Here is a 15,458-nt window from a genome sequence, read left to right as displayed (position 1 = left end):
TCATTCTCCATCCCACTCCCCCACTTACATGGAGTCTCACGGGTACATGCCATCCTTCACTCCTTCACATACCCATTAAAACCACTCACTCAAGCCCTTATATCCACACAACTCATACCTATCCTTCATGCTACTCGTAACAATGTTCTACCTTATCCGGGTGTCTCGCACCTGGAATCCTTCTCCGTCGCCATTTCCATCCGGGTGTCTCGCACCCGGAATCCTTCTCCCGCCGCCATTCCATCCAGGTGTCTCACACCCGGAATCCTTCTCGGCCACCATTCCTCCCGGATGTCTCACATCTGGAATTCTTCTCCGCCGCCATTCCTCCCGAATGTCTCACATCTGGAATTCTTCTTCGCCATCATTCCATCTAGGTGTCTCACACTCAGAATCCTTCTCCCGCCGCCATTCCATCTAGGTGTCTCACACTCGGAATTCTTCTCCGCTCCCATTCCATCTGGGTGTCTCACACTCGGAATTCTTCTCCGCCGTCATTCCATCTGGGTGTCTCACACTAGGAATCCTTCTCCCGCCGTCATTCCATCCGGATGTCTCACATCCAAAATCCCTCTCCGCCGCCATTCCACCCTGGTGTATCACACCCGGAATCCCTCTCCGCCACCATTCCACCCGAGTGTATCACACCCGGGATTTCTTCCCCGCCGACATTCCACCCGGATATCTCACATCCGGAATCCTATCCGCCGACGTTCCACCTCTTCCTTCATTCTTAGAGCATTTTCTTTAGGTTCCAAAATCACATTTTTAATAAAGCTTTGTTGCCACTTTCATTTCGGGCAAGCAATTTTTCATACTTCCTCTGTTTTTTAAAATGTTTTGAAACAAGCAAGGAATCAAATTCTTTAATTCCGAACAATGGAGTTATCGGAATTGATTCAGGCAAAATAAAACAGGCTTTGGTGGGGGCCCCATATACTTGACTTCATGATCGATTGACTGATCGATTGATTTATTTGTCATGCATGATTGGTTTACTCTATTCCATGATATGCGCTTATTTACATCTGTTCATTGTTCACTAACCATGATTCATGATAGCGCGTTGTTGTTTGCTACCCAGGTACGCATTCGCTCATATTCTGGTTATTTCTATACATATTCTGATACTTATACGTGCATGATCGAAGCGGGTATTCATTATTTTCCTTATTAGATGTCACGATTGCTTCATTTTATTAGTAGAGACCCATTTTAGGGGCTTAGAAGGGTGCTACGGTTTTTACCGTACCTTCCTGATAAGTAACTTGACCCCCGAACCCGATCCGGTTTTTCGCACATCACCTTTTCCAAAATAAGGAGTCACACTTAGGGTTTTCTTTCTTATTTTGTTTACCATTTAAAAATAAAACAAAAATAAGTGGCGACTATGGGGACCCCTCCCTCCGAGAACACGTGGCACGCATCTCACGGTGACACGTGGCACGCGTTATCATCCGGATCGCCCTCATCCGGATTTCCCTAAGAATACGTGTGGCGCGCTTCTCCTATCCGGACTGCCTCTAGGAAGGGCAAACGACACTTATAAGCATAAACATCCGGACATCTTCCACAATACATCCGGATGACCAACATAGGCCATCCGGATATGATTGTCCGGGTCATTGACTGAAGTAAAGCAAGTCTTACACGTTATCACAACAGCCTGTCATGGCCCACGTTCCGCCACCTGCAGAGTGAAGGGACAAGATGAAGTGACAACAAGTCACTTCCCATGATCATTTCACATGATCACCTACCACGATCTCTGACAGCCGCATCACCTACCACGATCTCTGTCAGCCGCCTGTAGGGTGATAATGGCCCTGCCGCCACCTAGTGTCATGATGACAACACAAAATATCTCCCTACCATTAAAGAGGGAAACAGTACTTCTATTACGATATATATAAGCCTTCACACAAAGAAGAAGGTAAGCTTTTCAATACCTAGTAAAAGGCCAACTGGTTTATCTCTCTCTAACCATGGCTGACAAAACCATCGGAGGGTGCGTCCGGACACTCTGTCCGGATGCCTTTTGCAGGTGGAACGACTGAATCAAAAACCTATATTGGTTGAGATCGTGCGTCCATCCATTTGGCAACTACGTGGATCATCAGGGACGCGTGGCCCCAACAGCGACTCCAAGTCATTTTCTTAATAAATAAAAATTCATGATTTTTCAAATATAAAAGCGAGCTTCACCATCGAGTGGGAAACGCATGAGCCGAAATGCGGGGTCCACAATATTATATGCTGAAATTCTAAATATATAAGTTTTTAAGAAAACTGATTATAAAAAGTAGTATCATACTTTATTTACTTCTTATAATGTGTATATTGTAAGCTAAAGTGTACCCTCGACGAGGAAATGTCATGTTGATCAGGTCGGTGGAATTTACTATTTTGTAGCTCAGAGGTGTTTGGTAGATCAATAAAATCATTTAAAGTAATTTAATAATTTAATTTAAATTATTAAATAAATTAAATATATTTTATAAAATAATTTAATATTATAATTAAAAATTAAAAATAATTTTAAATATTAAGTCAAATAATAAACTTATTTTTAATTCCATTTTTTGATCTTATTTACCCATGATTAATAAAAATATATTTAAATAACTATAATTCCACATTCAAGAACTTATTTTTTATAATAAATATTTTAAGTTTATTTTATAAATCTGTAATACTTTAAGTATGAATGTTTGATAAGCAAATCCATTACTTCATAATGAAAATAAATATTGTTTAAAATATTTAATAATAAATATTGATTATAACTAACGAGGGTAATTATTTAATTTAATAACTTAAAAAATTAAATTAATTTTATCAAATAATGTTAATATTTAAAATAAAAAATAAAAAATAAATTTTAAATTTATAATTTAAAAACTATTTAATTTAAAATTATATAGTAATAAGTATTAAGTTTTACCAAATTACTTTTATTCTCGTGCGAAATTCATCTCGCACCTTTGCCTACTTTCCTACCATTTTCTTAGAAGACAAGCGAATCCCAATTCATGTCTGCCGTGAACCAAACCAAGAAACAGCGAACAGGCTGGAGCCGGTCCACAAAAGAAAAGGTATAATGACCATTTTGCCCAAATGATTGTCGATGACACACGTGGTCGACCTTGTAATTGTCAATGTTCCTCACACGCGGTCAAAGCTTCCATGTTTTTCTTTTCTTCTTCGTTTAACACAATGTTCTTTTCACCAGTGGGTGGCAATTCAACTTTCAACAACCCTCACTCCGATTTGGTGAGCTTTGCTTATTAGAATTAAGCTTCCACGATGTTTGTACTTCAATTTCAAAGAATGAATATTAGGTGGTTGTTAACGCATTTTTAGAGGCTTATACATGTTTTTTTTTTTAATATTTGAAAGTATTTTTTTTTTCCTTTTTTTTTTCCTTTTTTTTTTCCCGTAAAATCTTTTAAGGTGTATCTAATTTCTGAAAAAGTTAAAAGTAAATACAAGAAAAAAGAAAAATCAATGGAAAGAAATAATAAAATAAAAAAATAAATTTAAAATTAACAAATTATTTTCTTATACTATTTTAAATCTTTTTTATTTATTTAACTTTTTTATATAAATATTAAATATTTAAAATATATATAAATTTTTCAATAATTTTAATTATATTTTACTTCATTTTTTATTTTTTATAATAAAATTAAATATGAGAAAAATATTTTTTAAATATTTTTTTTAGTATTTTCAGGAAGGAAACATAGCTTTAGAGTTTGATTTCTACTTATTCTAGTAAAAAGATTTATTTTGTAGTGTTTTTGTTAGTTATTTTTCATGAAAATGTTTTTAAAATATTATATAATATTTAAAAATAAAATTTTAAAAAATGTTTTGATATTATTTTTTATCATTTTCTTTTATCATATGTTATACATTTAAAAAATAATTTTTTGAATAATCATCTTTTTAATAAAATTTTGTAAAACTTCACATTTTTATGAATAAAGATGCGAATTATATGTTGGGTGAATTTTTAAAAATCACTTCTAAAAATTTAGATCATCAATTGAAATGATATTAAGAATTAATTAATAAATAATTATTCAAATACTTCATTTTATGTTATATAACACATCACCCAAAAAATATTACTAAACTTCTCCTCTTTTTTTCTTTTTTCTTTTTTAATTTTTTTTATAATTAGTCATACCATCACATCAAGGCAATGGTGAAATTGAAAAAGGTGTTTTAAGGGAATATGGAAACTGTACACTCATTTGTGGCTTAAGTTCATACACAACAAAACCCCACGGTCCCCACTATATAATCTAGCATTTTCCCGCTTTAAAAGTTAAAATCAAGTAGTGAAAACCACTGGAAGGGATAATTGATCAAATATTTTCAAATAAATAATTAAAGATGCATTTATTATGTAAGAATATGAGTGAAGGTGTATCATAATATCATATTTTGACGGAAATGAATAAATCAAAATTCTAATTTAAATAAGAGTAGGTTTTAATTTCGATTTTTTTGAATTTTTGACTCCGATGCTTATTTATAATAAGATTTAAGTAAACATTTAGTTATGAAAGCCAACAACTTAATTCATCGGATTATTACGGGAATAAACCCAATCAAAAATATGAATTATAAAAACGAATACCTATTAAACCAATCATAAGAATACCGACTACAACACCTATTAATCAAAAATGAATTTTTCTTATAGTATCGGGTATTTATCCTTATGGGCACTCCACGTTTCATTAAATAGTCATCTTAAAAGCCCAAAAAATTGATGCTGCAAAAATACTTTTAAAAGTTCCAAAATTATTTTCCAAAATTTCACATAACTTGCGAAATCATTACCAAAAATATTTTTCAAGATCTCCCACCAAATTCCAAAATGTTACATAACATGGGAATTTTTTTTCCGTGAACCTAATTTCCCGAACCAACTACCTCCAAAAGACCACACTTTTTTCACGGGTAATGTCCAGAGTCTCATACGGTAAGCTGACAGGCACCAGATCCTTCCCTTCCCTTCCCATCTCTTTCTCTATATATATTGGATCCTCACCATTCATCACAATACAACGAGACACAGGTGCAATCTCGTTATCACGATTTGTATTTTTTTGAATTTCAGAGAACAAAAAATCCAGATTCTGTCGCTCACTCCGGTTCTCGGTAATGGACACTGAATCAGGTGTAGTTTCTAATTTTGTTCTTTTCCGTTTGGTTGGCGAGAAAATTTTGGAAAATTATGAAGGAAACGTCAATGCTCTCGCGATATTTTGCTGGAAGGTTTTCCTTAATTTTTTATGCGGTTTCTTGGCGGCCCGGTCGTGTCTGCGATTTGGCGCGCTGATGTTTCGTTTTTCTTGGTGTGTTGTGTTTGATTTGCAGTGATCGAGTTTTTAGGTTGTGTTCCTTTGCTTCAGAGGCTTCCTAGCTCGTCTCTCAGGAAAATTGCGGAAGTTGTCAGAACTAAACACTATGGTGATTTTTATTTTAGTCCATTCTTTGTTTGGTTGATTTTTGTCATAATTATTGATTTTTTTTTTTTGGTGATTATAATTTAAAATACAACTCGAGGAAGAGAAGTTGGATTTTCTTTTTATAAATTAATGATTTATATGGTCTGAGAAAATGGAGGAAACGGAAAGGAAATCAGAATGTGAGTCCTAAAATCTTTCACTCTTTGGAAGCAAAGAAGGCAGTACTCGACTTGCCTGAGCCACTTTTGCTGTTTTTGTCCTAAACAAAAGCAGAAAACTGAAAACTGAAAGCTCAAGGAACCTTTGGTTCTACATTGGGTAGATTCATCTTGTTCCTTGCTGAGAAAAATTCTAGAGAGAAACAACAAACTGTCCAGAAAAACTGTTTGGTTTAAGCGTATTTGTAAATGTTATTTGAAAATACAGTTGCAGTGTGGGTGTTTTGAGAATGAAACCAATGATATCTGAAGTGTTTACATCATCTGAGAACTGTTTTTTTATGTTTTTGTTTTAGAGAACCTATATTTGAAATCTATTTTTAAAGGTGGAGTCCAAATATGCCCCCGGACTTGATAATTTTGTCTTCTTCTGTTTCCATGGTTTCCTTTACCCTAGTGATAGAAGGGAGAGATGAATATCTATTGAATGGATTTTGAATTCATTATGTTGCAGATCGCGGAGAGTTTGTTGTTCATGAGGGGGAAATGGGAGATGGAATTTACTTCATATGGGAAGGAGAGGTAGGTTTAATATGGTTTTGTAATATTAAGTTATATTGGCTCATAGTATCTAATATAAATGAATTTGTGAACAAATTTATTCGTAATTGTCTTATAATTGTAAATTGAATTTTGAATTTTTACATCTGTAATTGTAATTATACTCCGATATTGTCATTAACAGGCTGAAGTTGCTGGCTCAGTCACTGCTGAGCAAGAAAGTCGTCTTGAGTTTCAACTAAAGCGATATGACTATTTTGGTCATGGTGAGATTGAAACTCTGTTACACATTAATTTAGGTTTTTTAGGTGCTGTTTTTCATTTCTTTTTGGTTATCTTGATATATCTTCTATATTATTCACTTTTTAGTGTTATCCATTTCCATCCATAGGAAGTGTATTATCAGTTTGTAGCTGAATCTTGTAATAATTATTCCATGATGCAATAAATTGGTGTTATTAGTAGTTTATATGCTTATATATAGAGGGATTTATTGCCAGAAGAGATTGATGGTGCAGATGGACTTGTATATAACATCTCACGGTGAAACCATCGTCCTAGAAGAATTATTCAGACCTGTGAAAATAGCCTTTCAGAATGATGGTAACGCAAGCTTGTTTTGTAGGTATTGGAGCATCTGTTCAACAGGCAAATGTAATTGCATTGTCCAAGGTAGCTGCAGTTACCTTTAAAAATTGTTCTCTCATAAGAATGACACTGTTCCTAATGCTTCAGTTCAGGAGATAAACTTTCACTGATGTTTGTGCACATGCTGGTAGCCAGCTTCTGATCTGTTGTCTGTGATGGCAGCTAATCTGCTTGGTGCTGCCCCATGAACATTGCACCCTACTGCAGCCAATATCAATATGGAATGCAGATAAAGCACTTGAGGCATGCTCACTTGTGGAGCTCATATTGCACTTGGAGCCTATAGAAGTATGTTCAGTACTTTTAAGACTATAGTTATGCGGCTGTTATATAAATTTGTTTCTATCTTTTGCCTCCTTTATTTATTTACACCTCTCCTTGACTCTTAACTGAAGTTTTGGCTGGTAATTTTGAAAATCTATCACAGAACATGTTTGAGTGACTTTCCAGATTTGGCTCAATATAGTATGGATGTCTGATTTACTTAAAAATTGATGGTTCAATCATTTCTTCATACAATTCTGCTCTCAGAAATCATTTTATAGGCCAATAATATCTTCATATATCATCACAGTGAGGTAATGTCCCATTTTTGTTTATGCTGGACCTCAATCATGTGTTGAGGATGTTTGGAATGGTTCTTGAAAGAGAAATCATAAATGGCAATGGGCCTCTCATTGCCACCAAATTAGGGGTAGAAGATCTTACTTTATAATCCTCATCGCCATGTTCTCTAAGTTTTACATTTTTAAACATCTTTTCGTTTATTAATTCTTTAAATGTTTTAAAGCTTGAGGATGAATTGAAGGAAGTTGAATCCGTGCAGCATGCCTTTCCCACTTTCTCTCCTACACATTTCTACATTGCCCAAACTCTTATCTTTATTTTAAAATCACCCAAACTCTATCTCTATTTTAGAGTAAAACGAATGATGAGTAGTGGAATCAATGCCTTAATTGTTTCAAAATCAAAGGGAAATGTGGTTGAAATCAAAGGGAAACGTTGTGACATGCTACCACCTAGTGTGATTTTTGTATCTACAGATTATTACATTCTACCTTATGTTCTGCTCCTCAGTCTTGTACAGTTCATTAGTATTCTGTGGCATTGTATCTCTATGGCCATAAAGAGTAGATGAAAATTCTACATTATGTTAAAATTGTATTTTGTGTTTGCTTTGAAGGTGAACATATTCAAGGGGATTACGTTACCAGATGCTCCAAAATTTGGAAAGGTTTTTGGAGGACAGTTACTTGGACAGGTAGGATTTAGAATTTTCTTCTTTCGAATTTTGTAACACTATGTTTCCAACAGTACTTCTGCTGAACATGGAAACAAGATATTGACATAGTATAGTAGTTTGCTTGATGCAAGAGGACGTGCAGATTGAAATCCTATAATCAATAATCTTACTGTTGGAAATGAAAAATAAATTGCTTTTTTATTTTCTTACCTTTTTTATAATGATACCGACAGCTTTTATTTTATGCATATAATTGGAGTTCTTTAATGTGGAACAAATGTTATTATAGCCTAGAATTTATATCAGTTGCATGTTCTTAACATACTTATTTTTAGGATGCTCCATATGCAGGCTCTGGCTGCAGCATCGAAAACTGTTGATTGTCTTAAGGTTGTCCATAGTTTGCACGCTTATTTCCTTCTTGTTGGGGATTTTAACAGTAAGTGCTTTTATTTTTTGTATATGGGTGGAATGAACAGCTGCTGCAATTATTTTGCTGATGTTCCATCTTGTATGAATCTCCATATGATATATGTAGGGCACGCATCGGTGAATTTAGTGAATACTGAGGCTTTGCCTTCTTTCATTCTTTTCTTTGTTATAATTAGTCATTTCTTGCTTCAATATTTATACAATTTGCTGAAACCAATGACCTTATGTCTTTGTGGACGAATAAGTGATATAAGAATTTTCACATTGTTCTTGGAAATAGAACAAGATACCAAATTATAAGGTGCCAGATACCAAGAACATGATCTTGCCAATTTAGGTCCTCTCTGTTTCCATTCTACTTGGGAAGAATTTGCTACTGTAATTCTCATTTCGTTATCCCCATCTTTTAGTAAATGAAGATGATCCTCTGCTTAAAAAACAGGGACATATATCAGCATCCATCTTGCCACAGCATTATTTCCCATTGAATAGGAGCAATCATCTTTGGATACCACTTACTTTACATTGCACTTCTACAAATCATAGTTGTGGGGGCTCTGCTTAGTTTCTCCCCACAGCCTGGGCATGACAGCTAATGACATTTCAGCTTGACCAACCTCCACATTGTTTTCCTGTAACTTCTCTTCACAGGCTGTTTTGTTTCTTCCCAAACCGGGGAATTCATTTGCCTAACAGGTCTTCATTCAGAAAATTCAGAGGCTCTGCATTAATCATCATGCCATCTTCAAGTCAATCAATTGATTTTGGGGTTTGGAGGTTGTTTGTTTGTGCTCTTGCTCTCATTAGTATCTCAAAGAGTGACTGAGAGGCAGCTCTTAACCATCTGCTGTAGACTGCTACGTTTCTCTGCAACACTAATTCATTTGCTTGATTCATTGAAAATTTGCTTTCTTTCTTTCCCAGCTCCCATATTCATTTGCCTAATGGGCCTTTATTCAAAAAATTGCTCTCTCCCCCTGTATGCCCAAATTCATTTGCCTAATAGGTCTTCATTCAAAAAATTCAGGGGCTTTATATTAGTTAGCATATATATATATATATATATATATATATAGAGAGAGAGAGAGAGAGAGAGAGAGTCACAGGATTTCATTCAAAAAATTCTAAGGCCTGAAATTCATCACTGCACCTTCCTCAGGTCAATCAAGTGACTGTGCCTTTAGGTCAATCAATTGACTAGAGAGAATATCATCTTTGAGAGACAGAGATTATTCAAAATACCCGGAGGCCTTACATTAATCAGTGCACCATCTTTATGACAATCAAGTGATTGAACTGTCTTTAGGTCAATTGAATGATTAGAAAATGAGAGTATCTGAGAGAGAGAGAGAGAGAGGCAGAGATTGTTCAAAAATACTGCACCTTCTTTAGGTCAATCAAGTGACGAGAGAGAGCATCAAAATGTTTGTGGGCTCCCTCAATAATGTCCCTGATAAGGCTGATTGCCCGAGTTCCTGTATATGCATGTATTGGTATAGGTGATGATAATCCAATATGATGACCTGCATAAGGTAATAAGATAGTAAATGTTGCAAAAATATGGGAATTATGGAGCATCAAAATGGTTGTGGACTCCTGCAACTACCACAATCCATTTCCTATGTTCCGGTCTATGCATATATTGGTATGGATGAAAAGAATAATACTTTATAATTTCCTTCATAAGGTAATAAGATAAGTAAATGCTGCAAAAATATGGGACATTTATGTGACTCAAATCAACTCAACAAAGGCTTAATCCCAAGTATTTGGGATAAGCAAATATCTTTTCATCATTCAACTATCTAAAAGGCCATACCCTCTATTAGTTCCTTTAAGACCATTCTATCAATATATTTCTTTTTTCTTGCAAAAAATGTCATATATTATTGCTGTGAATATATTGCTCCTGCTACAAGAAATTGACTGTTTATAACATAAAATTGTTTTCATGGCCATAAACCTTAAACCGATCCTAATATTTCTCAAGGTATTTGATGTTAACATTAACAAATGGATTGATAGTATATATAAATATGTTTTTGCAGTGCCAATTATATATGAAGTTCGCCGTTTACGTGATGGTAAGAGCTTTGCTACGCGGAGAGTGGATGCAATACAGAAAGGAAATGTCATATTCACACTGCTTGCTTCATTTCAAGTAATTTAGTTATCTATCTGTTTGCATGTGATCCAAGTTGATTTGTTATATCTAAAATGCATGTAATGGGCTAATTTAATTCTTCAGAAAGAAGAAGAAGGGTTTGATCACCAGGTAGCGACAATGCCATCTGTGCCTGCTCCAGATACGGTAACCAAAATGTGTTTTATTTTATTTATGAATGATTTCCAGTTTGTAGCTGCCATGGTTTTTGAACTCCAATCAATTTTTCAGCTTCTATCATTGGAAGAGCTTCGGGATAGACGTCTTACCGATCCCCGTCTTCCAAGGTAAGGTTCACAATACTTCAGATAGATTTCACTGCTGCATTTCCATATTTGCATGCTAATACTTAGCATGTTATAGGCTCCTATTGCTTACCAGAAGCCTTGTATGGACTACAAGCATACAGCAGACTCATCTTTTATCATAATTAAGCGGAAAAAAAAATACAAATTTAGTAGACCTGCAATTACTGTAAAGTTTATATGATATGTATAGCAATTCTTTCTATGGATGGACATCATGTTGGATATTAGTCCCTATGACATCTATCTATGCATGGAAGCTAACAAGTTTAGATGCTTGCACAATAATCCACTTTAATTTCCTTTGAAAATATGGAAAAAATGTATTACGCCCTTAGCTTTCAATATTTAGGCATAATGCACAGTTATTAGTATCTCAATCTTTTTATAAGTTTGGATGGCATCCAAGCCTATTAAAAAAAGAAATCAATGATGGCATTTGTCATTTGTGCTATACTGTGTGTTATATTGTGTATACTCTAATTTGTCCCTTTCTATTAATGAAAATTCTCACTTTTTTCTTTTACTTAGAAGCAAGGGCATGGACCAAACACATGCACAAGCATACGAACATGCACATACACATTTACACACGAGTGCACAAAGACTTGCTTTTGCTCACACATGCTGCTATATTTGTTTCATGGAGGCATGTAGCACTCATATGGTGTACTTCTATATATGTGAGCATAGAAGCCTCCTTTAAATGAAAACAAACCAATTCTAGAAATCTTTAGGGGCAGGCTACAGTTGAGAAGAGATTCTCATTGATAATGCAAATTTCAATTTAACATAAACCCATTTGTACCTTTGTAGGAGTAATGAAAATGGGCTTGTTTCCTGTTTGTTTAGGAACTAAACACGTGGTATGTTTCTCAGGTGCCATCTAAAGCTCAATAAGAACTTTAATGACAGAAAACATAATAATTTATGTTGCATTCTTCCTCAAGAACATAAACACTGCACGGTTTTGTGATTTATACCTGGCCAGCTAGGTTGAAATGCTATCCTTGAGAACTAGTTCTTTAGATGTTGACATTGCAATTAATGGTAGCTTTATGGCATTTTCCACTTGTATTTCTTAATATTCGTCCCATCATTTGAAATTTTTTTGCCCCTATGTTGTTTTGCCATAATTATGAAATCAAATGGATTTTGCCTCTTCTATGTCCTGTTACATGAAAGTATCGAAGATTATTTCTCTTTATTTTGTCTGCACTTTGAATCCTAATGATATATTGTAACAGGACTTATCGGAACAAGGTGGCGGCAAAAGAGTTTATTCCTTGGCCCATAGAGATAAGGTTTTGTGAGCCTAATAATTCCACTAATCAGACTAAATCTCCGCCAAGGTTAATCCATGTTCCTTGTGTTTTTCTTCAAAATATAGTGGAGTGGATATGACTTCGATTTCATGTGGACGTTGCTCATGTGTTTTTATACACTCACACGTTTACATGGTTTGTCTTGTTGGGATACACAACTTATGTTGCAGTTTGAGGTACTGGTTTAGAGCAAAAGGAAAGCTGTCAGATGATCAGGCTTTGCATAGGTAACAACACTTTTGAACTGCCAACCTATTTATGCTTGTGTCTATGCAAATTGAGCACAATGAATATTTAAAGCCTCACTGATGTAGCCTCTTGTATTTATTAATCCGTAGGAACTCCCATATTTTGTTTCTCTTTTGCATACTGTCATACATTGATTTATTCTGACCAGTCTTCAGAGAAGCTATGGTGTTTATGTCACCATGTTTTCTACTGCCTAGAGTTCATTTCTATGGCCTTCAAAATTTATATTAACACCAATAAGCCGCTTATAACATGTTATATGACTCATTTGTTGTCTTGACTCCTTAAGAATTATGGATTGAAAAGGGTCAATAGCCATTTCCAAAGAGGAATTCTTCAGGATATATTTATATTTCTCCATCAGCATAATTTAAGAAGTCTTGCCCACCAGGACTATGTTACATTCTCCTTTGTTTTTAGGCTGATTTTGAATTTGGAGGCATCAAAGAAGAAAAAGTGAAAGGATAGAGCCTGGAAATCACATGTTGGTGTTTTGCTACACCCTACCAAAAGCTAGTGGTGAACGAGTTTCCAATATGATTGTTGCGCCAGTTAGCACCTTGAATTGCATGCTTATTATAATGATATGTTGATATGTTGAGTAGAGTCCAATACTTCATTTTCTCTAAGGATTCTCATGTCACTGTGTTGCAGATGTGTGGCAGCCTATGCTTCAGATCTAATATTCCTATCAGTAAGTTTGAATCCTCACCGTAAAAAGGACCTGAAGACGACTTCTGTTAGTCTGGATCACTCGTAAGTGTCTGCTCCTTTTTATTACACAGTTAGTTCTTTAATGTGCAAATCATGAGGGCAATTTCATTGGTTTCTTCAAGGGTTAATAACTTTAATAAGAAGGGCTGAAAATTTTAGGTCCATAGTATTAAATACCAGCATGGGCCTGCTTCGGAAGCAATAGGTGGGGTCTAACTTTTGCAGTCTGGTTTATAATTCAGGTTGCATATGGTTACTGAATTACGTTGATTAGATTCTTTGCTCGACTATAACTCTGTCCTAGCTTAAATGGTTTAAAACTTTGTTTCATATAAGGACACCAGTTAAAATTGCCCTGGAAACAAAATTCTAGAATTATAGTGCCTGATGTGGCAGTTTTTAATCTTCAGTTGATGGCCTGGATTTTTTGCTAGGTCCGACCTGGCATATGTTATTATATGGAGTTATAGGAGATACGATTCATGTTGCACCCTCTAATTCTCACTGCCCTGTTCTTTGGCATCACTGTCTTTTCAGACAAACAAGCTGTTAGGATTTGAACGCTGACTTGGAGTGAGCATAATTTCTATACCTAATTCTTTACTTGGGGTGCCCCCATTTTTTGATAGGTGCCATGTCTAAATTATCTTTTACCTATAAGAAAAAAAATTATGGCTGGTCAGAATGTGTATAAAATATGAATAATTGTGGAGATTGTCGCATAAATACACGTGAACAAGATACCTAGGAATGAATGTAGCTGACTCCCTGCATATGATTCGAGTTTGGAGTGACTGCAGCTTCTCAGGATTATATCTGTGAAAGTGTTTTCAATGCTATCTAAATACGAGTTATAAACAAAGAAAGGCTCTGGAAATATGTCTTGTTATTCAATTTGGCAACAAAACACTGCCTAGAATGAACTGGCATGATTTATAAGTTCTGTGGTTGCAATTAGCTATGAAGATAGTACTGTTATTGCTCCATGAATACAGCCTGTGTTATCAAACAGATATTTTAAGATCATATGACAGTATTTGCAGTATACACCCCTTTTCTGACAAACATTAAGATCACGTTTGGATTTCGGAAATTTTAAGAGAAAATAGGAGGGAAAGAAAATAGAAAGAAAGAGTGAAAGAAATATTTTTATATTACTTCAAACTCATTTAACTCTTTTATATAATGACTAAATAGTTTGAAAATATATAAGTTTTTAATTAATTTTAGTGACATTTGATTTTCTGTATTATTTTCTTTTCTGGAAACAAACATAGCTGAAAGTAAATATTACTAATGTTTTCTTTTCACAATATCTGTTTTCAGGATGTGGTTCCACAGGCCCTTCAGAGCCGATGACTGGTTATTATTTGTGGTAAGCCTCACAAAATGTCTAGGTACTTTACTATGTTCATTGGAATTCTGTCCGCATGCTAACATATCCAGTGTTTTCCAGATTGCGAGTCCTGCTGCCTACAACGCTCGTGGATTTTGTGCAGGCCAAATGTTCAACAGGAAAGGCGAGGTAAATAATTCCTATCCCTATGTTTGGTTATTCAAAAATTTTAAGAGAAAAATAAGAAAAAATTAAAAATAGATTTAAAATTAAAAATTATTTTCACATGTTCCTTCAAGTTTATTTATTTTCTCTCTTTCATATTTTTTTTTCATTGCTGAATAATTTCTTGGGACCCATGGTCATACATGTTTCTTTTACATTTTCCTTCACCGAATTTTATATATGTTGATTGGCAGCTTGTTGTGTCATTGACTCAAGAGGGCCTAATTAGGGAGGCTAAAAAGCCAAATGCAGCAATATCGTCAAAGCTGTGAATGGGAGGCTGTAGAATCCTGGTTAACCATTTTGAGGTATTCAGGTTAAATGGTTTTTTTTTTTTCTTTTGGGTGTACAATTTTCATGTAATAATGTGCAATTTGGCTCATGGTAATGAATCAATCATGAATAACGGGTTGGAACTTGCTAATTTATGTTGCCCTTGTGAAAAATCCTTTTTTTTAGCCAATGAATTGCCAAATGTGGGGTGCTATTTGGCAATGTCTTCTTAAAAAATAGTTTTTAAAAATAGTTCTTCATAATTCTTATTTTATTTTTAGGAATAGAATTCTATTTGAAATTAAAATTATTGTTTATATTTTTAGTTGTTTATTA

The 15,458-nt window shown here is 34.6% G+C and overlaps 1 protein-coding gene across 1 annotated transcript; it reads left to right on the top strand.

The window, feature by feature from the left end:
• The first annotated feature begins 5,020 nt into the window (after positions 1-5,020).
• Positions 5,021-15,273, top strand: LOC100256759 (acyl-CoA hydrolase 2). Its single transcript, XM_002273438.5, has 17 exons — positions 5,021-5,197; positions 5,398-5,490; positions 6,162-6,229; positions 6,393-6,474; positions 6,834-6,880; positions 7,019-7,144; positions 8,040-8,117; positions 8,451-8,538; positions 10,580-10,692; positions 10,780-10,842; positions 10,927-10,982; positions 12,248-12,352; positions 12,496-12,552; positions 13,229-13,330; positions 14,615-14,663; positions 14,745-14,813; positions 15,044-15,273. Exons 1-17 carry the CDS (start codon positions 5,182-5,184, stop codon positions 15,119-15,121), a joined length of 1,290 nt encoding a protein of 429 aa, XP_002273474.1. The 5' UTR covers positions 5,021-5,181; the 3' UTR covers positions 15,122-15,273.
• Positions 15,274-15,458: the final 185 nt, after the last annotated feature.

The sequence above is a fragment of the Vitis vinifera genome, chromosome 15 (assembly GCF_030704535.1).
Source record: "Vitis vinifera cultivar Pinot Noir 40024 chromosome 15, ASM3070453v1".
NCBI classification, from domain to species: domain Eukaryota; kingdom Viridiplantae; phylum Streptophyta; class Magnoliopsida; order Vitales; family Vitaceae; genus Vitis; species Vitis vinifera.
Note: the sequence above shows the minus strand (reverse complement) of the source record. Positions and strands in the feature narration are given on the sequence as shown.